Source organism: Pectinophora gossypiella, chromosome 3 (assembly GCF_024362695.1).
Source record: "Pectinophora gossypiella chromosome 3, ilPecGoss1.1, whole genome shotgun sequence".
In the NCBI taxonomy this organism is placed as follows: Eukaryota; Metazoa; Arthropoda; class Insecta; order Lepidoptera; family Gelechiidae; genus Pectinophora; species Pectinophora gossypiella.
Window position 1 is genome coordinate 14,850,212 of NC_065406.1, and position 25,748 is coordinate 14,875,959.

At 37.7% G+C, this 25,748-nt stretch overlaps 1 protein-coding gene and 1 long non-coding RNA gene across 2 annotated transcripts in view; both read left to right on the top strand.

The window, feature by feature from the left end:
• Window positions 1–25,748, top strand: part of LOC126382060 (diacylglycerol kinase eta) — an 80,707-nt gene that overhangs the window by 23,897 nt on the left and 31,062 nt on the right. The window contains exons 3-4 of the mRNA XM_050031752.1: window positions 1,586–1,784; window positions 20,830–20,921. Of these exons, the coding sequence (XP_049887709.1) occupies window positions 1,586–1,784; window positions 20,830–20,921 (291 nt within the window). The remainder of the gene's footprint in view (window positions 1–1,585; window positions 1,785–20,829; window positions 20,922–25,748) is intronic.
• Window positions 16,895–18,168, top strand: LOC126382200 (uncharacterized). The gene is made up of 3 exons (XR_007569045.1): window positions 16,895–17,308; window positions 17,940–17,979; window positions 18,151–18,168. It is a non-coding gene; the product is annotated as an uncharacterized LOC126382200 (long non-coding RNA).

Below are 25,748 nucleotides of genomic sequence, written 5' to 3' on the forward strand. Positions count from 1 at the left end.
AGGTCGTTTGTTAAGTATGATAGGAATGTTACACGCTCAATTTGTTTGCAAGCATATGTGGGTAAAGTTATTTTTTGCTTTTTATAGGGTTTAGCATTTTTAACCTTTTGTCATAATAATTGAGTACTTTTTTTGGTCGGGAGATTTTTAAATTTTTTACATACATAACATACATAAACTGCCTATATACGTCCCACTACTGGGCACAGGCCTCCCCTCAATCAACCAGAGGGGGTATGGCCCATACTCTACCACGCTGCTCCACTGCGGGTTGGTGGAGATGTTTTTACGGCTAATAGCCGGGACCAACGGCTTAACGTGCCCTTCGAAGCACGGAATCATCTTACTTTTTCGGACAATCAGGTGATTCAAGCCTGAAAAGTCCTTACCAAACAAAGGACAGTCTCACAAAGTAATTTCGACAATGTCTCCATCGGGAATCGAACCCGGACCTCCAGATCGTGAGCATAACGCTCTAACCACTAGACCACGGAGGCTGTTAATTACACAGAGACTAATATAGACTTATGGCAATATCGTCGCCATAGTAAAACCAAGTAGTGGAGAATGCTACACCGACAAGAACGTGGCTCTTAAACTTGTGATTAGTGATGAGTGAAACCAAGTAAGCAACTTTCGCAAAGGCCGGTCATAGGATGGGTGACCAAAAAAAAGTTTTCATCTCGAGCTCCTCCGTGCTTCGGGAGGCACATTAAGCCTTGGTCCCGGCTGCATTAGCAGTCGTTAATAACCATTAATCCGCACTGGGCCCGTGTGATGGTTTAAGGCCCGATCTCGCTATCCATCCATAGGGAAGGCCCGTGCCCCAGCAGTGGGGACGTTAATGGGCTGATGATGATGATGATGATGAAACCAAGTAAGCGTTTTTTGGAAAAATCACGTTCAAATGTAATTTTTGTTAACAATACCTCGCAATAGACGCGCTAGTTTTGATCCTGATAAATTGTGGTCTCAATTTTAACCCAGATTGAAATTGATTGAAATCCGTCGCGGGATAGAAGGTCAAACAGGCAGTCGCTTCTATAAAAAAGCGTATGTCAAATTTTCAGGTTAGGTTAGGCTAGATGATAATTGAAATTGATTGAAATAAACAGAGATTTTGTTGAAGAAATTTTGTTCTAACGTGTTGTTCACTAAGTTTAAGACTTATTATTCTTTATTTTATGATACAACGCAACGATTTGTTTGACTTACAGGGTGATAGTAATAAGTATCTTTATATCAGATATTTTGAATACTTTGAGATCGCAGGTTCGAATCCAGCACAGGCCTAAACCAATGATTGTTGAATTTGCTTTCGAATTCATGTTTGGATCATAAATGATTGTAACGTGCTCAGCGGTGAAGGAAAACTTCGTGAGGAAACCCACATCCCCGAGATATGCATTTTCGGAGATATGTGACCTAACCTGTATTGGGCTGGTTTTCCCTTCACGGGTTGGAAGGTCTAGCCAGTCGCTTTTGTAAAAAATCGGACCTGTCAAATCTTCAGGTTAGGTAAGCGGACTCCGTGGAAAACGGGATAATTGTAGGGAGATGAATGTAATAAGTGTCTTTATGTCAGGTACGCAGCAACACACGCGCGGCCGACGTTCTGCAACGTGTGCCGCGAGCCGCTGGGCGCGCTCGGCACTGCGCATGCGCTGGCCTGTGAGCTGTGCAAGTTCAAGGCGCACAAGCGTTGTGCCTCCCGCGCGCCGCCATCTTGCAAGTGGAGCACGCTCGCCTCGCTCGGACCGCACGTCGTTGAAGACGCTGATGGGGTGAGACTTTATAAAGTTAATTTCTACGTGCAAGGCTTGGACTCAGCCACAAGCGATCAGGTCGTCACCAAGAGAACAAATACAGGGTGTTAGTGACATCGTAACGAATACTGAAGGGGATTATTCAGACCATGATTCTGAGTTAATATCAAGTGGAATTTTCCATCGCCAAATTCATGTATATTTTTATTCTTTTTTAATTTGTTTTTTGTTCCGTACTTTTGCGAAGGAAAATTCCACTTGATATCAACTCAGAATCATGGCCTGAATCATCCCTCAAAAGTTTTCGTTACGATATCACTAGCTCCATGTATAGATACGTACATACTTGAATGAGTCGCTGCTCTCACCCAGTAGAAAATTTAAGACAAGCCTGAGAGTGCCCAGGCGCGAACCTCGGCTAAGGGTATCGACTAAAGCTAGAGTATATTACGTCCTTCAGTGGGCCATGACTCATGAGCCATATTTATTTAGTCAACGGCGTTTAAGATAAGATTCTTTATTTGCCATAAATGCATTGGCTTAGTAGAAGTTCTGTTACCACAGTTGATTAGGTCAATCATTCATCACACATCCAACACGAGTGATGAAGAAGTCATCTGATTACTTGTGACTCTACCCCATTAGACATATGCGGGTGTAACAATAATAATTTTATTATGACTATCACGATTTGGTTCAATACCCGATGGGGACATTGTCGATCACTTTGTGAGACTGTCCTTTGTTTGGAAAGGGCTTTTCAGACTTGAATCACCTCATTGTTTGAAAAAGTAAGATGATTCCGTGCTTTGGAGGGCACGTTATACAACGTGGTGGAGTATGTTCCGTACCCCTTCAGGTCGATTGAGGGAAAGCCTGTGCCCAGTAGTGGGACGTATTTAGTCTATTTATGATATGATGATGAAAATTTCCGCTGGGGCGGAAGGGTTCTGGAATGGCGACCACGTGTCGGACGACGCTCAGTGGGTAGGCCCGCTACAAGGTGGACCGACGATCTGGTGAAGGTCGCGGGAAGCCGTTGGATGCGGGCAGCGCGGGACCGATCGTCGTGGAGATCCTAGGGGGAGGCCTATGCCCAGCAGTGGGCGTCGTACGGCTGATGATGATGATGACAATTTCTATTCAACTGTCTCCGTAAACTTAATTCTTATCGATATTTGAAAACGAAGAGTGAGAGTAAACAGGCTGTGATAGATTAATCGCATTTTTGAAATAGTTCCTCGTTAAGTAATGTATTAACAAGGTCATCATCATTATCAGCCCATTAACGTCCCCACTGCTGGGGCACGGGCCTTCCCTATGGATGGATAGGGAGATCGGGCCTTAAACCATCACGCGGGCCCAGTGCGGATTGATGGTTATTAACGACTGCTAATGCAGCCGGGAACAACAGCTTAACGTGCCTTCCGAAGCACGGAGGAGCTCGAGATGAAAACTTTTTTTTTTGTGGTCACCCATCCTATGACCGGCCTTTGCGAAAGTTGCTTAACTTCAACAATCGCAGACCGAGCGCGTTTACCGCTGCGCCACCGAGCTCCTCATTATTAACATGGTAATTAATTCAATACCCTACACTATATAATACCAGTAATAGATGCAGTAATATGCCTAACAACTTCACATGATATGCCTGTCCGTACTGCGAACAGTAACAAACTCCTTACGTACCACATCTGTATCTGAAATAGAATCTAAAGTCGTTTGAAACTTCGTCAGTATTACAGTTCCGGGCTGAAACCTGAATCCAGCCCGTCATTTGAGATACGATCGGCCCTCTACGTGGGAGGGTGATAGTAAACCAGGCGGCCTCTTGTGGGACCTGACGCCGCTGGTGGGGCCTTCATCTGTCACCACAAGCACGGAATAGAAAAAAGAAAAACAAAAAAAATATATATACGGTCGAATTGAGAACCTCCTCCTTTTTTGAAGTCGGTAAAAATACACACACACACACACACACATTGTGGCTTAGAAAATGAGGTTGGAAGGACCAAATGAGCGCGCCACGAGTGTCGTGCAAATATGAGCAAATAATTCATACTTCAACTTTGCACGCCTCTCGTCCGCAAACTTTACGACGCAAAAAATATATTAAAAGGTCGTCTTCTGTCTTAAAACCTGCAGGATAATAAATCAAATATCGACTAACATGCAAGGAGGTTCCTCCTTATCATAGGATAGCTAAAAACCTTAGTATGATTGGCTATTTATCCATAAATACTTTTGTATGCAGTATCTTACGAACAGTAATGATAAAATTGCAGGCTATCGCACAAAATATATACATTACCGGTAAAGTGGCTATGGAATTTGAGAAGCAGTAGAGCTATCGTAGTTATCTGTTTGCAGGAGTAGTAATAAAATAGACAGTGGTTGAACCGGTGACAGCGGTTCTCATACAAATTGCGCGTTAGGGCCTTTCTAACCTCTATATCTTCTTGATCTTTTTTTTGACGTGACTTATTGTAGAAATAGAGAGCGCTGAAGGCTCTCACTCGGTACAACGTTAAAGACAACAGGCCTGAGGGAGCCTAGTTGGGCGCGAACTTTGGCTCAGGGCGTCGTATGAGAGGAAAAATATTTAGAAGAATTAATCGACCTTAGTGGGTCGATAGCGATAAGCGCTGATTGAGGGAACTTCTTGATCTAAACCATCCCAAATTTACTAAATAGATTTATTGAAATGATAACGCGGTCGCGGACGCGGATTGCTTGCATTTTTTTAATAATTATAGCAGAATAATCGTTAGTCAAACGTGCCAGCAGCAACAAGGAACACACCGGCTCATCGGACATTTCCTCGTACTGCCCAATGGACAGTCTGGAGTCTGGACGTGGCATATCACGTGCCCTTCTAACGACTGGAACCTGACGCTAACTGATGAATAGATGCGATTACAAAGCGACATCCACGTGCCCTGGTGGCGATATTCACGGGTAATGGCGATTCTATTGAAGCGGGCTTTCAAAACGCGCCTTACACCTGCTCGAAACGCGTCAACGATTCGGGATATGTCTTCATTAAAAGTAACTGTTGCTGTCTTAGATGAATTACTTCAATGTGGCCTTCGTAACCTCCCCAGAACGGACCAAAGGGACAGGAAATCGCGATCAGGGGGGTTAAAAAGGCCTCATCGAAGCAATTCATCTAAGAAAGCAATATTGTAATTTGACATTTGCGCACATAAATGTAAGTGCGCAATGCAAACAAATGTCAAATAGCAATATAAGAAATCATCTAAGAAAGCAAGATTGCTATTTAACATTTGCTCGAAACACGTCAACAATTCGGGATATGTCTTCATTAAAAGTAACTGATCGCGATGTCTTGGCCCTTTGGTCCGTTCTGCGGAAGTTACGAAGGCCACATTAAAGCAACTCATCTAAGAAAGCAACATTTTTGAATGATAAAAATATACATTAAGAAAAGACTAAGAAGAATAAGTCACTAATTAAGTAAGTTAAGATAAGGAAGAGCCAAGCCTCCTAACACAGACTTTCCCAGTTTAAAGGGGGGCTTGGGTCAACTAGCATTTAAAAGAAAATATTGTCTAAAACGAATAAAGATTTTATTTTTTTTTTATTTTTTTTAACATTGCTATTTAATATTCGCTCGAAACACGTCAAAAATTCGGGATATGTCTTCATTAAAAGTAACTGATCGCGATGTCTTGGCCCTTTGGTCCGTTCTAGGGAGGTTACGAAGGCCACATTGAAGCAACTCATCTAAGAAAGCAACATTGCTATTTGACATTTGTTGGCATAGCGCAATTACTTTTATATGCTTTCTTAAATTCATTGTTTTAACGTGGTCTTTTTACACCCCCTGATGTCTCAATTCCCTCGTGGAGTTATAAAATGGAACTGGAATTTTCAAATAAATTATCCATTGTTAAACTAAACTCTCTTTTATTTCTTAACATGAATAGGCTTTAAAATCCAAAGTTTTCTAAAAGGTCTTGTAAATCTCTTCGTTCCGCGTAAGGACCCTTGAAAATTTTGTGAGGGGGAAGGAAATTAAGACTTGAAAACTTCGTCACCTAATTGGGCCATTAGCCTTTGTTTTAACCAGTAAAAGGTCTTGAGGAAAAATTGTGGATCTTTTTCAGTAATAATCCATCCGTTTTGTACTGTGTATCGGCTGAACAGACGAGTTGTCCCCTTTAGGGAAAAATAGACACCCAAAGAGGGATCTTGCGCTATCGGGTTAATAACCCCAACCCCGGGTTGATGGGGATGGTAATCCACCTCACACCCCACACGATAGAAGAGAGAGAAGGTTAGTAACAATTTCAAAAAGTTAATACAATACAAAAACGCTTTATTCTTCCATACAACCTTAGGGTGAAAGAACTTGTTAAATATTGGAGTCGAGGACGATACAATAGAATAGAATAGAAATCATTTATTTTAGATATAAGTAGGTATACGTACACAGTAGGAGTGAACATAATAATTAAACCTTATTTCTGAAAAGGCACTTCACCTCAGCAATGTGTTGTGACACTCTGACATTGAGGGAGTGCCACAACGCTGATTTTCAGCTGTGCCCCAAAATACTAAAAAAAATGCTTATTAAATCTAAACAATAATCAAACAAATTAAAATTAATTAACTGTGTCAATAAAGTGTGGATTACAATGCATGTACAAGTAAATAATGCAATATAAATTGACACAAACATGGTGTACATAAAACATAACTGTACTTTATACAGGCCTAGTACCTACTTAAAATATAAAGCATATAAAATAATATATAATAATAATAATAAAACACAAGTTTACAAGACATTTACAGGATAAACTAAAACAAATATATATCATCATAAACTGCCTATATACGTCCCACTGCTGGGCACAGGCCTCCCCTCAATCAACCGGAGGGGGTATGGAGCATACTCCACCACGCTGCTCCACTGCGGGTTGGTGGAGGTGTTTTTTACGGCTAATAAAAAGACATACAATAATAATAAAATGTATTTATTGTTCCAACAACTTAAAAACTAATAGGTACAATTATATGATTATATTAGGAGATTAACAATTTTAAAGCACTGCTGGCACTTACAATAGGTACTACCTGTGCTATAAGTACCAGCTATCTTCCATTTGTACAGTATTATATTCATGAGTTGTGCGGGACCGACGGCTTAACGTGCCCTCCGAAGCGCGGAATCATCTTACTTTTTCGGACAATCAGGTGATTCAAGCCTGAAAAGTCCTTACCAAACAAAGGACAGTCTCACAAAGTGATTTCGACAATGTCCTCATCGGGAATCGAACCCGGACCTCCAGATCGTGAGCCTAACGCTCTAACCACTAGACCACGGAGGCTGTTTATATCATATGCATTAAAGTAAAATTAAATGATATATATACTTTTATTTTTTAACGTAGCCGCAAGCAGACCTATCGCTAACAGTTCACAGTAAGATACAAAGTTTCCATAAGAAGTTTCATGTTTGATACAAGTTTAATTCTCGGCAAGCTCTAGTTCGTATCGGGGACTGCGCTACAGGATATTGTAAAAGTTCTTGCGGGTATACGCACCGTGGAAAGGTCACTGACTTCTAGTATTTTAAGACAGATAGGATCATGATATAAGAAAACCAGCCGGGTCTGCATGACAATCGCGCCGCGCACGGCGCGAATTATAATGAGCGCTACGACCAATAGCCGTTTGACCATCTACGTAGATAGCATTCGTATTGTTTATTGGTCCAAGCGCTCGATATAATTCACGCCGCGCGCGGCGCGGTTGTCATGCAGACCCGGCAGGTATGCTCAAAAGTAACAGCTAACACTTCAAGGTTAGCCCAGATGACGTCATTTCACCCTGCGTTGGAATTTCGTAAAAAATAAATTACCCACAACCAATGTTTTTGTATTTACTTTGCAAGAATTTTGAACTTTTAGTAAAAGAGTTACTTTTTACTATTTTTTTATTTGTGACAAGTAATACTAATACATTGGCCCCGATTCCTGCAGACACCGCCTAATTTTATTTTAGGTTATATCCGTCATTTTCGTATCCGTCGAAAAGGAAAGGGACGGATGATTCACAGCTCTTAATTTTAGGAAGAATGAGTAAATTAATGTGTCGGGTTATTGACTGACGTAAAATTTTTAGACGGTTGGTTTAGATTTGTGCTTAAAATTGACGTGTGTTCCATAAATTTTATGCTTGTCGATTACCCGTCCCTTTCCTTTTCGGCGGATAAGAAAAGGACAGATATAACTTAAAATAAAATTAGATGGTATTTACAGGAATTAGCACCAATATACAGTAATTCACTTAATTTTCAATAATAAAATTTACGTTATCGAAGGATTAGCAATGGCGGGTTGTCATAGGATTGAGCATACCTGGTTTTCTTATACCATGGATAGGATCATCATCTCCGCTATCCTCTCTCATTTTCACAGGGTTCGCTTACCTAACCTAAAGATTCAACAGGTCCGGTTTTCTACAGAAGCGATTGTATGTTTAACTTTCCAACCCGCAAAGGGGAAAGCAGCCCTTCACAGTTTAGGTTTCATAACTCCAAAACGCGTTTATCGGGAATGTGGGTTTGTCCGTTTTATACCTATCTTTATCCTATGCTCTAACATCAACTATCAAAACAACTGCATTAGCTGCACGTAACCCCTTGACGCATAAGGACCTAAAACACTTCAGCACTCTGTTGTCATTTTCCTTATTACACTTTACCAACCAACAATATTTCTACTCAACCTTATTGTCTCAGCAAAATTGTAGTAAACAGTGTCTATATGCTTTCCACTCGCCCGGAACAATATTTGAGCCCCTAATGGGCCTTATAATGGGGTGACCATGAAATCGATTTTGACAACCCTGTTTTCTGACAATCCATTGAATAGAACCTTTATTTTAAAAGAACCTATATTTTTTGTATCGCTGTTACTGTCGTTTTTCGAATTGGTTTTTTGGGTAAGTTCCCTAGATGAAAGATGAAGTAAGTAAATAAATGCATGAATGATTGACTGAATAATAAAATAAATGTAATTGAAAACATCGACAATTATGTCTAATATAATTTATTTCATAATAACACAACTTAAATACGCCATGAATTCACAATCACAAACATAAAGGAGATCATCGGCTCTCCATACTTTGGCCGGCCCAAATTTGAAAGTGCCGGCCAGAGAAAAAAAATGTGTCGAACCTTTCGAGTAGATTGCTCTGAACATTTTTTACTATGACACCAAACGTGTATGACCATTAGTTTGGCTTTAATTGGATTTTAAAAATCACGATTTTTCATACATTTTGTAAAAAAAAATATTATGTCCGTTTGGAAAAAAAGGGATACAGGCGTATTACAAAGGACCGTTAGAACATTTATTAGTATGGCGCCAAACTTCTATGACCATTATTTTGACGTTTATTGGACTTTCGTTTTGGTAAATATGTTAAAATGTCGGCAATCGAAAAGAATACGTCGAATCCATCTAATAGTTGCTTCTCAATATTTTTTAATATGACACCAAACATCTATGACCATTATTTTGACTTTTATTGGAATTTACGTTTTAGTTCAAATGTGAAAAGTGCCGACCAGCAAAAATACCATGTAGAGAGTATCGAGTAGATGCCTATTAACATTTTTTTCTATAGCACCAAACGTGTACAATCATTAGTTTGGCTTATAGTTTATTTTAAAAATCTTGATTTCTTATTTATTTTGTTTAAAAATAAAGTGCTTTGGGCAAAAAATGCGGTACGGCGGATTACAAAGGACCTTTAGAACATTTAATAATCTGGCGCGAAACATTTTTGACCATTATTATGACTTTTATTCGTCTCTCTTTCCGTTTTGGTTCAAATGGGAAAATGTCAGCCAGCGAAACAAAATAAGTCAAATCTTTTGGTAAATTACTTGAAACGTATTTTTTTACTATATTACCAAATGTAGACTTTGGCGTTTATTGGACTTTTTAAAAAATCTTTTTTTTATATACATTTTAACAATGACAACAAGCAGAGCTTTCCCAATGACTAGTTATTAGTCAGATAAATACTTTGTGTTATTGTTTTGTGTGTTGTTAGGTGAACTTCTATATTAATACTATCTGATTTTAGATACGACGTTGGCTGTAGTGTTTGCATTCGACTCAACGTTACGGCCAAAGTTTAGGTTGAATTATGGTATTGATTCATCTTGATCGTAGATGGTTACCACCCTCCAAAGATAAGCTTGCCATCTAGTGACGAAACTCGTATTTTGGCATGACGTCTGAAGAAGCTGTTAGGGAAGACAGGAGTCGGGCAGTTATACTTTGCATGTATGCCGATCACAATGTCCTGGTGCTACTCGGCCGATATAGCACAGTACCTCACATTTCTTAAAAAAAATAAGCTTCTAAAGCGTGTATCACCATCAGGTGAGATAGTGGTCAAACGAAAACCTATTTTTGATTTATAAAAATGTGTCCAATGACGACCACTATATTACGCCTTTACCTGCATTATCGCCAGATAAAACTTTTTTCGCCAAAGTGTAGGTATCTATGAAAACTCCAGATTTTGGAGAAATCTAATTGAGTTCAAAATAGTGGTCATAGACGTTTAATGTCATAGTAATAAACATTCTGACGATCCTTTAAATAACGCGCCTGACATATTTTATTTTATAACAAAATAAATCAAAAATCGAGGTTTTAAAAATCCAACAACAGCCAAACTAATGGTCATACACGTTTATTGTCATAGTGAACAATGTTTACAGGTATCTTCTCGATAGTTTTGACATGTGTTTTTGCTGACCGGCACTTTTCAGATAGAAACTAAAACGTAAAGTCCAATAAAAGCCAAAATAATGGTCATAGACGTTTGGTGCCATAATAATAAATGGTCAAATGGATAAGTTTTAACGGGATATACCAATATTGTTTCTTGGCCGGCACTTCACATTTTCACCAAAATGTATGAAAAATAAAAGTTTTTTTTTTAATTCGAATAAAACCGAAAATATTGACGCTACAGCTTTGGTGCCATAGTAATAAATGCTCAGACGGATAAGTTCTAAGGATATATACCATTTTTGTTAATTGGCCGGCACTTTACATTTTCACCAAAAATGTATGAAAAATACAGTTCTTTTAATTCGAATAAAACCGAAGATATTGACTCTACAGCTTTGGTGCCATAGTAATAAATACTCAGACGGATAAGATCTAACGGAATATAGCAAAATTATTTTTTGGCCGGCACTTTGACCTCTGGGCCGAAATCCGATGATCTCCTTTATTATTTTATACATTCACAATAAAAAAATCAATAATTGCCTACTTGCCTGACAAAGAGAGAGCTCTGCGAGTTTTTAATTAGAAATAGTACCCTCTATCTTTTAGCTCTTTTTTATATGAATATCCAAATGCATTAAAAGCGTTTGCGTCCTTCTTTCTCTTCATTACAAATGCCATGTCCATTGATATTATAATATGTACTACTACTAGTAACACTAGATTCTACAAAGGGGTGCGCTTTTTTGATGCCTGAAGTAAGAGCATTGCGCCTCTATTAGTCAACCTCATTGGCCAAATCATAATACTTATTTACGCTCTTCTTCCACGTTTTCCAGTTGTCTATTTTGCTTGGCTGACATAGCCACCCTACAGTGCTGCATCTTTTAAATATTTAGAGCTGATTTTTCAATAAACGGATAAATTGTTTTAATAGAAATGGAATAGCAAACATTTGTATGAAAAAAATTCAAAATTAGAACACTTTATTCCACAAATATCTGACTATTGGCTGACTATTGAGAAATCGGCCCTAGGCTTAGATTTTAATCACAGATGCCAACCTGTCATGTTGTACAAAGTTACGGCTTTTATTTACAACCGGCCGCCTGCCTGACGTCAACCCTCCTTGGGAGTCCCTGTTGTGTCTATAATATAATTTGCGTTCGTCTTCCACGTGTTTTGGCTGTCTATTCCACTCGGCCGACATAGTCACCCTATATTCTCCTGAATTTTATATGTCGCTCTCGAACCCAATCCGTTGTGACGTCATGATTTAAGGTAATGGTAACTGTTTCTATAATATATCAGCTTAGTGTCAGGGTGATGCAACGGTCCCTTAGATTGAAAGCATTTGTATGTTTCGCTATTTTTATTTAAGTCGTTAGTCTCAGTGTTCGCCGTTGGATTTTTTTTTTTAAATAACTACTACATGTGTCTCATTTACAATAGCTGCTTTGCTTTCAATAAGTATAAAGTACCACTGTTTAATAGTGACTGACAGAGTTTAATACGTAAAAGATTGTTACCAGTAATATTTCTACTAGCTTTACTTATGATTATCATCTGTAATAAAAGGTCGCTTCGATATCTTCTCCGGTAGTTCTGGAGTGAACAACAAACGTAAACCGTGGTTGATATTCCCACCGATGGAGTAGGCGGGCGTCACACGGGCCAAACGCGCCCAATAATATGTTTTCCAATAATTATCTTGAATGAATTTTAATCTAGACTTGTAGTTGATGCCCGGCCTGTTGTATAGATCCATGCCAAATAAAAAAAGAGGAGTGTTCATCAGTGCTGCCGCTATGGGACAGCAAAATTGACTGACTAAGAACGATATTTGCTTCCCCATTCCAAAGTTTTCTTCCAACTTCACAGCAACTGGTTTCACGAGGGTGAATGACCCCGATATGGTGATGAAGTCCCTCGCAGCGTACGAAATAAAGGTTCCTATAGGCAACCGCTTCGGCGACAGCACAGCGTGCGCGCGGGTCAAATAATTGTCTTTGAGGAGATTCATACCTATATTCGTAATACTCGTGTTGATCAGAACCAGCCTTGACGCCCTCAAGCCGTTAGTCCTTGCATATCTTTCCGTGCAATTTGATACTGTGTAAGTCGCCGCGTACACCGCCCAACACCACAGAAACGTCGGAGTCCGAAGGAAAGTTTTGGGATTTTCGAAAATCAATGAAATGCATTGCTGCAATGATTTCTGGAGAGCCATTTTCCCACTTGCGTCCGAGAATATAGCTTTGTCCACTATCGCCACTAATGGCGATATCATAAGGCTGGATATTATCCCACAAAATATTTCTCCCTCCATGTTTTGCAATGATTTCAGTCCCTCGTTTCGATAGACATTTCATTCTTCGCCCTCAGATGTTCCCAGCAGAAGAATAGCGCAAACTTTAATTTTCCCATATCTTTCCATAGTTACTCGTAATAATATTCTTCGGTTCACACACGATTCTTCTGTACAAATCTACGTTACAAGTATATTTTCCCTAAGCGTCATAGTAAATCTACAAATTAGATATTAAATTAAGCAGTTCACTTTAATTTAGTAGTATTTTAAATTGTTACTAGGAAAATGTCTAATATTTTCAACTTCAACTTTTTATATTTATGGCTGCATCGTTCAGAAACGAAGATACTGCCAACGTCAAGATTCCAAAGAAAATATATAACGTATTCTCTTTGAAAAAATACTTACTTGATCACCAAGACAATTATGACAAACTTATAACACGTCGCGGAGGTCCGTGTTGCTCTATGACAGTCAGTCAAACTTTCATACTCATACAACATACAACCTTCCGTTTTGACTTTTTAATGTCAAATAAGTAAACTTTTTTGTAACGGTCTTTTTTCACTTTCTGAAATTCTTGTATTGGACTGATTGATTTTCCTCCGCGGGTTGGAAGGTCTGACCGACTGTCGCTCTATAAATAACTGAACCTATCAATTGAATAATATATTATATTTTTAAATAACGTCTAGGGCCCCGTGTCGAGGTTTTTCTTGCAGCTTCTTTTCCCCGGCTATACCGGTTGTGAGAAGCTGCAGTAGTTTTAGGCGGATGAGTCGTTCGTTATGTAAAAATTGACGATTTAAAGTGTAACTATGTTACCTATTTAATAAAGATATTTTTGAATTTGTATGTAATAATTTGGGTTCATTGACCGACCTTCTGCACCGAAAAAAATCGTACCTACCTTCAAAAGTTCAATTGCTTTTTCAAAGATTACACGAAAAAGAAAATGATTACATAAATAAATTGAAAAAATCGCAAGATCGGCGAGTTCAAACGAAGTTCAAAATCATAATGTTTATACAACGTTACGTGAAATGGGATCCTTACCCGGGTAAACAGTTTGCTTTATCAACGATAAACCGGAATTTCTCTTTTGAAAGACTTTTAGCCGTTTACCTACCTACTATTTAATATTAGGTAGTTCTTTTTTGTTGATATTTTTAGGCCTAAGTAATTAGTTACTATCTATAAATAGCTGTAGGAGTTTTAGGCGGATGAGACGTTCGTTATGTAAATAATGACGACTCAAAATGTTACTATGTTACCTACTGAATAAAGATATACCTACGCACATCCGAAGCGCATTTCGCGGAAATGTGGGTTTCTTCACGATGTTTTTCATTACCGCGATAATCATGATCCAAACATGAAATAGAAAACAAAAATCATTGGTTTGGGCCCCTGCTTGTCTTCTTCTTCTCTGTCAAGTCTATCTGGTCTTCTTCTATCGTGTGGGTTGTGAGGTGGGGTACCAACCTCATCAACCCTGGTGTCAGGGTTACTATTGAGCCGCCAAAGGCCCCTGACATGGCTCACGTAACGACTACTTACTTACCACAGTAAGTAGTAACCGGGACCAACGGCTGAACGTGCCTTCCGAAGCACGGATCATCTTACTTTCGGACAATCTGGTGATCAGCCAGTAATATCCTAACCAAACTAGGGACCAATTTTTGTGATATTTTTGGGGTATCGAACCCGGGACCTCCGGATCGTGAGCCCAACGCTCAACCACTGGACCACGGAGGTCGTTGTCAAGGTTACAATCTCTCTGGACGATCTGTCTGGTGTCAAGGTTTAATTAAGCCACCAAAGGCCCCTGACATGGTCCATTTAACGACTACATACTTGATAAGTAAGTGCTGGTAACAGCCTCCGTGGTCTAGTGGTTAGAGCGTTAGGCTCACGATCTGGAGGTCCGGGTTCGATTCCCGATGGGGACATTGTCGAAATCACTTTGTGAGACTGTCCTTTGTTTGGTAAGGACTTTTCAGGCTTGAATCACCTGATTGTCCGAAAAAGTGAGATGATTCCGTGCTTCGGAGGGCACGTTAAGCCATTGGTTCGTTGGTGGTATTAGCCGTAAAAACACCTCCACCAACCCGCAGTGGAGCAGCGTGGTGGAGTATGCTCCATACCCCCTCCGGTTGATTGAGGGGAGGCCTGTGCACAGCAGTGGGACGTATATAGGCTATTTATGTTATATGTTAAGCGCTGGTTACTATGATATGAAGTATACGTAGTTATTATAAACCAGTCTATTTATCCCCTCAATCCATTTAAGCAAGGTCTCCGCGGACTTGAATATTTCATTAATCCCTCTAGCAAGGGTGGATTTAGCCCGGACTATATTTTAATTTATATTTGACATTTCAAAGCGAGCTTTGTCGGCTGTAGTGTCAGATACATATTAGGCCCAGGTTTATTTTAAAGCTTTTGTGTAATAGTAACGTTTGACGATTACATACACACATAGGATCACGCCTATTCCCCGTTGGGGTAGACAGAGAGTTCCACTTACTATAATCCTGAGACACTATTTTCGTTTCGCCTCTTTTATAAAAGCAAAGGGAGCGAAGCGAAATAGTGTTCTTTACGTTCAGTCATAGAATAAACAATAATACATCGTATAGAAGGTACGCTCTCCGCCCCGCACCTCCGGGTGAGAGCCTTCAGCGCTCCCCATTTGTCCGGCCAAGTAGTTAATGCCATCTGCGGCAAATCTACAATAAGTCACGTCAAAAAAAAAGCCCCGCATCGATACGTACTTAGAGCAAGCTTGATTTACCTCACCCCCCGATGGGGACCACGTCAGTCTGTTTGAGTCTTAGGGTGCCTTTCCACCAGAGATGTGCTATGCAGCTATGCTGCGAAGATTTATAAGTTGCGCTACGAAACTATGTGACCCTTTCCACCAATACTAAGCTATGTAGCTGTGCGAGGAAGATTCGCTGCGAAGATGCGCCTCCGCAAAGTAGCTGTGCTACGAGTTATGCTACGTATCGATAGTACTCTGCTCAAAACATAGCTAAAGTACGCATCCACAGCACGCATCCATAGCACGCATCCGAAGCACGCATCCATAGCACGCATTCATAGCACGCATCCATAGCACGCATCCGAAGCACGCATCCATAGCACACATCCATAGCACACATCCATAGCACGCATCCATAGCACGCATCCATAGCACGCATCCTTAGCACGCATCCATAGCACACATCTATAGCACGCATCCTTCCATATAAAAAACATTATCCTACTTAGTTGAATCCGTTTCCACCGGTGCTATGCTATGTGCACCAATGAATATGGTTGGTGGATATCAAACGCAACCGTAGCATCGTAGCATAGCACATGTCTGTTGGAAAGGCACGCTTAAGCAGAAATATGTGTTGTCTCTCTCAGTGATCTGTCTGTCTCACACTGACACAGAGGTGTCGCACGCATAAGGTAGGGCGGAAGCTCCTAGCGAAAATTGTTCAAAGAAAAGAAAGAATCATCACAAGAAACAAAATAATTATACTTTTAATTACTTGTTACCAACAAAATATTTTTTTTTATTTAGATTCAAATTATTATTAGAGTACGTCGAAAAGACGTTGCGTAAAAGAACAAGTCGAAATTCAAACAAAACATTCCTTATTCATATTTTACCTTGTGCTTAGAACATTTTACGAATTCTCTTTTACAGCTTGTTCTTATTTGTAATTCGAGTAACAAGTGCGTAGGTACTTTTTGCGGCGTTAAAGCGAACATTTTGCCTTCATTCGCTCAAGGGACTTGCAAATACCAATGTGAAGAAGCCGCGTAATAGCCATTTTAAATTTTAACTCATGACTATTTCCCAACGGGGCTTACCCCGTTGGGAAATAGTAATAGTCTCTGCTTACAGAGACTTCCAGTTGCATTGGCTTCGATCCTGACATACTTCTCTTGCTTCCTCCACATTCATCAATCGTTTCCTCAATCACTCAATAACTAAAGCATAGAAGGAAGGCTAAAATAAGAATTCAGAAACTATAAACCGGCTCTCTTCTAGCTTACGACACAAACTATGAGTGAGAAAAGGACAAATGATTCGCTCTTTGCTTCATTTTTTCCGAGGTTGTCACAACATGAAATGTCATTTGGACCTATTGGACTCATTTTAACTCGGCCAAATACATAGTAACATACATAAGAAGATTTTACTTATATTTACCGAACTATTTGACACGGTCGCGTCAACTGTGTTTACGAGTGTCTTGTGTTCAGATTGTTTTAAGTGATAATTTAACAATATTTTTCCAAATAAATGGAAAGAAACTTTTATTTATATCAAATAATTGAGTGTCTCGACTGTGTGACATTATGTCTTGTGTGGTATGGGGCTGCAGCTCACATTCAGGAAGAAAAGAAAATAGCCAACAACTTCTGTCGTTTCATCGGTAAGTTTTTTGTAATTTTCTAGTGAAATGTGAACTGCTGAACAATTTTAGGAAAGTAATATGTTTTGCTGAATAGATTTGTAGCATAAAATATTTGAGATATCCATTATATTATACGTTTCATCGATGAATACGGAATTGATTTGAGGTTATGTTGATTGTCCATAGTGATGTACTAAAATTATCGATACTTTTAATTTTTAGATTTCCTGTAGACGATAACAAAGAGAAAGAATGGATAATTCGCATTAATAGACGAAATTGGATTCCAAATAAGTACAGCCGTATTTGCTCGAAACATTTTACTGCGGATTCATTTATGTGTGTTCCTAATTCAAAGTGGAGGCGTCTTCGAGACGATGCTATTCCTACATTGAACATAGATCAGACAGATGAAATGGTGTTTAAATTTAAATTTCAGCCTAGCCTGCATCATCTCACTGCTGGATAGATAGATAAGATATTTGTATCATGTTATCACAACACGTTTATACTATCTATCATTCAACTACATATTATTATGTACTTAATAAACTTAGTATATATACTAAGTCTGTAGTTGTTTTATGTCTAAACAATTATGAGTTGTACACGTTTTATATAAGTAAATTATTATTATCTTTGATTTCAGATATTAAATCCAAAAGTGTCGACTGGATTTACATGAAAAGGTATATCAAATAATTTTCTTTTTTTATATTTTTAACATGATATACATATATAGAGTGTATAATTCAACCAGCTGCACAATGCACTTAAATCAGATATATTTTACTTTTATTTTTATAGATTATTTTGTACATATACTATTTTAACATTATTATTATTAAACTTTATTTCAGTCAGTTCAAGAAGACGAGATGAAAAATTTAAAAGAAAAGCTCAACAAGTCCCGCCTCAAGATCAAACGACTTAATGAAAAAAAAAAAAACAATGTGACAGGGTGTCACAAAGACAGTTTCTAAGCAAATTGACACTGTTTAGAAATTAATAAATTTGTATTTATTGTAAATATAATGTACATAATTAATAACGTGTGAAATAAATACTTGCTAATGAACAGATTTACGATCTAATTTATATTTCATTTTACCTCCTTTTCTTATTTACTCCTACTCCAACACTCCAGGTTGATACGAACTGCGCCCAATAAAGAATGTAATGAATGTTATAGATTTGTGTAAGCGACTTAGATAAATCTTGACTAAACCTTCCTTTACAAATACAAATATACTTTATTGCACGCAACATACAATACTTACAAGTTTTGCACGAAAGATACAGTACACCACCTACCTACCTTTTACTTTCCCTTTCTGTTCTCTTATGAATACTTGTATGCCGTATTTTTTTAAGTATAATGCTATATCTAGTACGTGCGAGTATGGTAATCCTAGTATTGAAACAGCTTGTAGCCCTAGTAAAGACCGCCATTTTATGTTTACAGAGTGGCACGTTTTTTCTGTAGGTATTTCCAGTCCATACTCTTTTCTATGTCTATGGCGTGACCCCATCGGGCCTCTTACCGTCTGTGCGGCTTAGACCCGGCGGCGGCGGTTCCAATTTGCACGGCACGTCGATCGACACCAGTGCACGGCGGATGACATCATAAATAAATTCGAATATTACAAAATACTTACCGATGAAACGATAACAGTTGGCTATTTTCTTTCCTTCCTGAATGTGAGCTGCAGCTCCAAACTAATATAAACCAGACAATATAATCCAAAAATGGTTAGATACTTACCTATCAGAGACAGAGTCTCCTTTCATTAAGAAGAAGATAATTGCATCCTACAAAAAGAAATCTTGTAAAAAAAATTTATCGACATTAATTGTAAGTAAATTTAATTTTATCGACATATTACTAAAGTGAAACCCAACACTAGGCAATGAAAAACTTGTGACAACCTACGAAATTACGAAACAATTTTTGTATATGCGTCTTTGTCTAACATTACGCCGGTTCCGTAAGATAAAGTAGAGCAGAATTATAGAGTTCTGTTGCTATTTTAGCCTTCCTTCTATGCTTTAGTTATTGTTCTGAGATCGTTTCATACACGCACGCCGGTTCAGAATAGATCTTACCGGACCTGTTCTAAGGACATCTCCAATTTGTCAATGTACGACCTTCTAAATTTTCCACCACACACACACACAAGTAGGATGGTTTTTAGGTTTCTTTGAACGTAATAGCAACCTTTTTTGACGATTGCACATTTTTGATTAATGGTTCTCAGTACTTGGCTGAATACATAAAAAAACGGGGAATGGGCTCTCACTAAAACAATCTTTAAGATAACTAGCCCTGAAAATGACTGAATTCGACCTTCTAAGTTTGAATTCATGTTTGGATCATAGATAGGTAATGAATATCACGTGGTTTCCAGGATATGTCCTCGGTTAATGACAATATAGACTCGACTCCTATTACGTGGAACATAGACATAGCTGGTGAGGAGTGGGGTGTACAGAATACACTGCTTAAGCAATGACGTAGTTATTTATTTCTTTGAAGAATAAACATTGCAAAATAAGTGCAATTTTGTTAATAGTTTTCAAAGTCCACAACTTAACAAAAATGAACTCATTATGTTTTTTTATGGAATTCCATAGTCTTTGCTTATCCCTGTGGGAACTATGCGTGAGTTTTATGTACGTATTGTGTTTTAACTCGATTTCCGCTTTCCGCCGGAAATCGTACGGACCCTTCCATAACCCGGACAAAGGCTTTGTAATTTCGTTTAAACAAATTCTAACCATTATTCAACTATTCCTCTTGAAAAAGCAGATTAATTGCGACTGCTCAGCTAAATATAAAATAATGAAAAACGGCGATGAAGAAAATTGTTATTGAATTTTAAATTTATTTATTTTCGGAAAAATTACACTAAAATGAGTAAGAATTACGATCATTGAGATATTATATACTAGACGTGTAATATCAATTAACAATAGCGTCTATTGTGTGAAGTTTTCTCGGTATTTTCGTGGCTGTGTTTTTTTAATTATAATACACAAAACGACCTTTTAATATAATATTATAGCGGAGCTCCATGCGTCGTAAAGTTTGCGGATGAGTGGAATGCAAAGTTGATGTATGATCCAAGTAAGATTCCAACCTGTTTCTTCGATTATGTGCTCTCAATTATATACATCCATCGTAAGATAAACTAAGAACCTACTCTTCACGCTTCACTTAGGATATATGAATTAAGAAGAAGAGTACTACTACCTATCTTGTTGGTCTAACAGAAAGCTCTGTGAGGTGTGGTTACTTATTTCATCTTGCAATGGGTGTACCTCTGACTACCCCAATTGGGATATAGTCGTGAGTTTATGTTATGTTAGTTGATGGTATGTATGATGTGGTAGTGAGAAGCTGCAGTAGTGTTAAGCGGATGAAACGTTCGACAAAAATTCACTTATGTAAAAATTGACGATTCAAAGTATAACTATGTTACCTAATGAATAAAGATATTTTTGAGTTTGAATACTAAATATGTGCAATATTGTTCCAGAGTATAATAATGCCGCATCAATGGCTGGAAGGGAACCTACCCGTGGCTGCCAAATGTGACGTGTGTGATAAGACCTGCGGATCCGTGCTCAGGTGAGGACTATTATTATCTTGTCTAACTAGCCTGCACTAAATAAAAAAAAATCTGATAAAAAAAAATAAAAGTTTATAAACTTAAACCCGATTACGATAAAATATAACCCGAAACTAAAACCAGATTACCAATTATTAATTATTTGAAACTCTGTATGGAACTATGGTTTCTGCAATAAAGACAATTTATTTATTTATTACGGAAAAAATAAGCTCTAAAAAGTTTGAAACAAGAAAATAGGTATGTTTCTCTGAATTTTTTCTCAATAGCAAAAATTACTTTACATAATACTAATTACTTTTAAATAACTACTACTACTACCTTACCACCTACCTTTTACTTTTTTTTTTACTTTTTAATAACTTTTTTTTTAGCGTGACTTTACATAGCCTATAACCACCGGACAATCAAGACGATTATAGTGACACCACATTTGTCAAATTCTGACAGGTTGGTTTAGAAGTTAGATTGGAACAGACGTGCATACACGAATATATAAATAGCGTGTGTAGTGTCTGTTTAAAACGAGGTTGTTTGTATGAAGTGTCCGGGGTGTGGTACAGCGCTAGTGAATATACTAAAGTAGCTTCAAATAACGTTGTTTGGCGAACATAACTCCTGTCATTTTAAGAATTTGGGTCATGACCCTCCCTGCGCGACAGGTTCGGCCACGGGTGGCCGCTGCAATTTTATCTAATTCTCTACGCGTAAGACAACGCATCCCTAATTTGGTTAGGACATTACAGGCTGATCACCCCATTATCCAAAAGTAAGATGAAGTTAAGCCGTTGCGAGATGATAACCCTGACGCCAGGGTTGATGAGGTTGGTAATCCACCTCACAACCCACACGATAGAAGCAGACTGCAAAGGTCATCACTAATATAAATGAAAAAACAACTTTATTGTATCATTGTTCTCCTGTTAATTGTTATTTGTCTGCATATATAAAGAGCTTGTTTTAAAACCGTAATGTCTGAGTCACATTAAGCTCAAGTCTATTTTAACTCGTACGTTCACCCCAAAAGGGTTAACCCTAACCACCTTTTACGTGCGTTTACTAACTACATTTATGGAAAGGACTAAAAAAGGTTCGAACCTAACTCTACTATAAAGGGAATGTGACTGTCATTATGGTTATGTGTGATTGACCCATTTGCTTTGTTTACATTATGATAAGTATACTTAATACACCAAAATATCCTCTGGCGGTCAAAGATAATACGAAACTCCAAAACTTACCAACATAGGTTTTTAAATTTTAGTATTTTATGCATAATTGAATATACTATGTTTACCTCTTTAGCATCAACCTTACCTTTTACTTTTACCTTTCCCGCGTAAAAGCAATGAGGAAAAGCGCATTTTATTATCTTAAGAGACAAAGCAGCTTTTTATTTTTATACTCGGATTTTCCCGTGAGAGAAAGCAATCGAAAATAGCCATGCAGCCTGATGTGCGGCGAAGTTTTGTGCAGGCATTATTTATTTATTTATTTTATTTTATTTATAAAAAAGGTACACCAACAGCTTATATAATAAAACATTAACCCCTTATTGCATGAATTATGAAGATTGTAAATAAAAAAATATTTTTTTGCGAAAATGTGTTTATTTATTTATTATTTGCAAAAAAATACAAGACAATATTTTTTATAGTTATTATTTATAAAAATAAATTGAAGAGCCATATTTGGCTTCGTATGTGTTTAAGCAAAATTTGTATGGGCCATATATGGCTTCGTATGCGTAGCGTTTACATTTTGTGGAAATCTCTAAAACAATTGCGCTTGTCATTGGAGCATAAAAAAACTTCGCACTTTTCACATTTTGTATATCTACGTAGCTTTGAGCAGAATTGATATAATTGACGTTGATTTTTTACCCAAATAGGAAAATTATCGACACCGTCAGTGCGTACAGAAGTCAACGGCAGATCTTGATGCCTGGTTGGTGCTTTTCGAGGTTTCATCATCATCATCATCAGCCCATTAACGTCCCCACTGCTGGGGCACGGGCCTTCCCTATGGATGGATAGGGAGATCGGGCCTTAAACCACCACGCGGGCCCAGTGCGAATTGGTGGTTATTAACGACTGCTAATGCAGCCGGGACCAACGGCTTAACGTGCCTTCCGAAGCACGGAGGAGCTCGAGATGAAAATTTTGTTTTTTTGTGGTCACCCATCCTATGACCGGCCTTTGCGAAAGTTGCTTAACTTCAACGATCGCAGACCGAACGCGTTTACCGCTGCGCCAACGAGCTCCTCGACTAGATGGAGTTCCGGCTCTTGACGTTATCGGTGTACTAAGAAGGCTGGCTGGGTGTCCTTGTCTTGTTCTGAAACTGCAAGCTTGAAATCAAACAGTGCCATGTAACTGTCGCTGTTTACATAATTGATTTTTATTGGGGAATGTGACGTAGTAAGTTCGTACTCCGGTCAGAATCGGAAACAAGCTCATCTTCACTCAAAAAATCATCACCAGGGATAGGATTTACATGCTTTGAAGAACCATAAAACCGTGCACAGTCCATATCTGAAGAAATGATAAAAAGCTTTTTTGCATTTGTATACCTTTGAATGCAAGCCAGATATGACAAGACAGCAATTTAGCGGGAACGCATACCAAGCCATATATGGATTTTACAAAAAAAAGGTCATAAGTCAAATAAATATAAATGCACATACAAAAAAACTTACTGTTGGTATGGTCGAAGATACAATGAGCATATAACTATTTTTACTGAAGATCTGAAACGTCGATAAACTATTATTTTTCATTGATCAAAACTTCACTGCACTTGTTGCATTTCACTTGCCGGAAGCCATGCATTATAACTTCAAATACTTATGACATTTATGACTTACCGTAGAAAAAAAAATACGTTTTGCTTCACAATAGAACACTTATTATTATAAAGTTTATTTTATTTATTTCGATGTTCACTTTATATAGAAAAAAAAATCATAAAGTTTAAAGGCCATAAATGGCTTCGCATGCGGTAAGGGGTTAAATAAAATAAAAGTTACATCAGGAATTAGACTGTTACATAAGCCAATTATAGGTGCACACAACATTTGCAAAGTAGGACAACGTAATCGTTTATTAGATAACTAAATAATAAAATTTAAAAAACAGATAACAGATATTTTATTTTCTTCGGAAAACCAACAGCAAAAGAAATAACAGATTATGTTATAAATATACAATTATTTATTGTTTAATTTTACGAAGTGATATTTAATATAACATTTAGTAAACATTAATTTAGTATTACTTAAGTACGTTTACTTTTAATTTTCTGTTTTTTTTTATTATTATTTTTAATATTATTTGACAGATTGTATATTATTTTGTTTTGAAGATATTATGTTTGAATGTTTTCTAGTTTTATAAACATTTAAGTACAGTAATTGTATACAAATCTTAAGTACTTAAATATAATATCATATTGGTGCTAATTCCTGCAGACGCCATCTAATTTTATTTTAAGTTATACCTGTCATTTTCTTATCCGTTGGAAAAGAAAGGGACGGGTAATCGACGGGCATAAAATTTATGGAATACACGTCAATTTTTAGCAGAAATCTAAAACAACCGTCTAAAAATTTTACATTGGCCAATAACCCGACAGAGTTAAGTAGACAGCACATGAAACGGATTACAATACCAGCGATCTCGCCTATTTTAGTCACTCGGGTTATTCATTCGTTTTAAAATTAACTTGTTGATAATTATCCGTCCCTTAACTTTTTGGCGGATAAGAAAATGACAGGTATAACTTAAAATAAAAATAGGATGTGTCTGCAGGAATTTGGGCCATTATTTTGATGTATGCATAAAAATGTTACACATAAATTACTTTACAAAAAGTAAATTTATGTATTATAAAACACAATGGCGCGAGTCAAATGTTGAAAAAGAGACACAATCGTTAAACAATGCGGTTTAAATTTTAAAATAACATTCGGTCTTACGACTGGCGACAAATGAGTGCGTACAATTATGAAGACTAACTCAGTCCAATAGAGTGAAGAAGACAGGTTTTTTATGCTCCCGGAGACATCAAGTAATATGGAAATATGGAAATTGCGAAGTCTGGTTACGTCGTCCGTTTAGTCCAAAATGGCTATACCGACTTTGGTAATCAGATTTACCTAACCAGTTACGAGATAAGATTTTTCTTTCTCTGTTTTGTAACCAGCAGAATAATTTTTCTATATTTGTAACTTGTAACTAGTTATGGAAGCATAATTATGAATGGAAATATCCTGTATTTAATGACATCGTAATGAAAACTTTGACATCCGTGAAATTCCACTTGATATCAACTCAGACTCAACTCAATCATGGTCTGAATCATACCTCTCAGTAATCATTACTTTATATGTATATTTACGAAAATGGCAAAATATATCTGGTTCCACAACCAGTTACAAAACAGTGAGGGGGAGAATATATTCTCCAGTTGCTCTGTGTCATTATTCTTTATAACATTCCGAGCTTGAAGCACTTTGTAAATGCCACTTCTTGGCAACTACGCATAAGTACTTGTTACTAAGGCGTAAGTTAAAGTGGTGAAACGTGTTACTGCACTCGGCTTACGTTACAATTTAAACGTATATGGGCACATAAATCACGCCCGTAATCCCTAATGGGATGGGCAGAGCCACAAATAATCAGTACCGTACGCAGTGTACTAATACTATACGCACGAATAAATGAATTTAAGATTTTTATTTTGAATCAGAAGACGATTTTCAGCCCTAGTATGACGTTCTAAAATGGATTTGATATAAAAGGGTTTGTGACAACTTTATAGTCTGT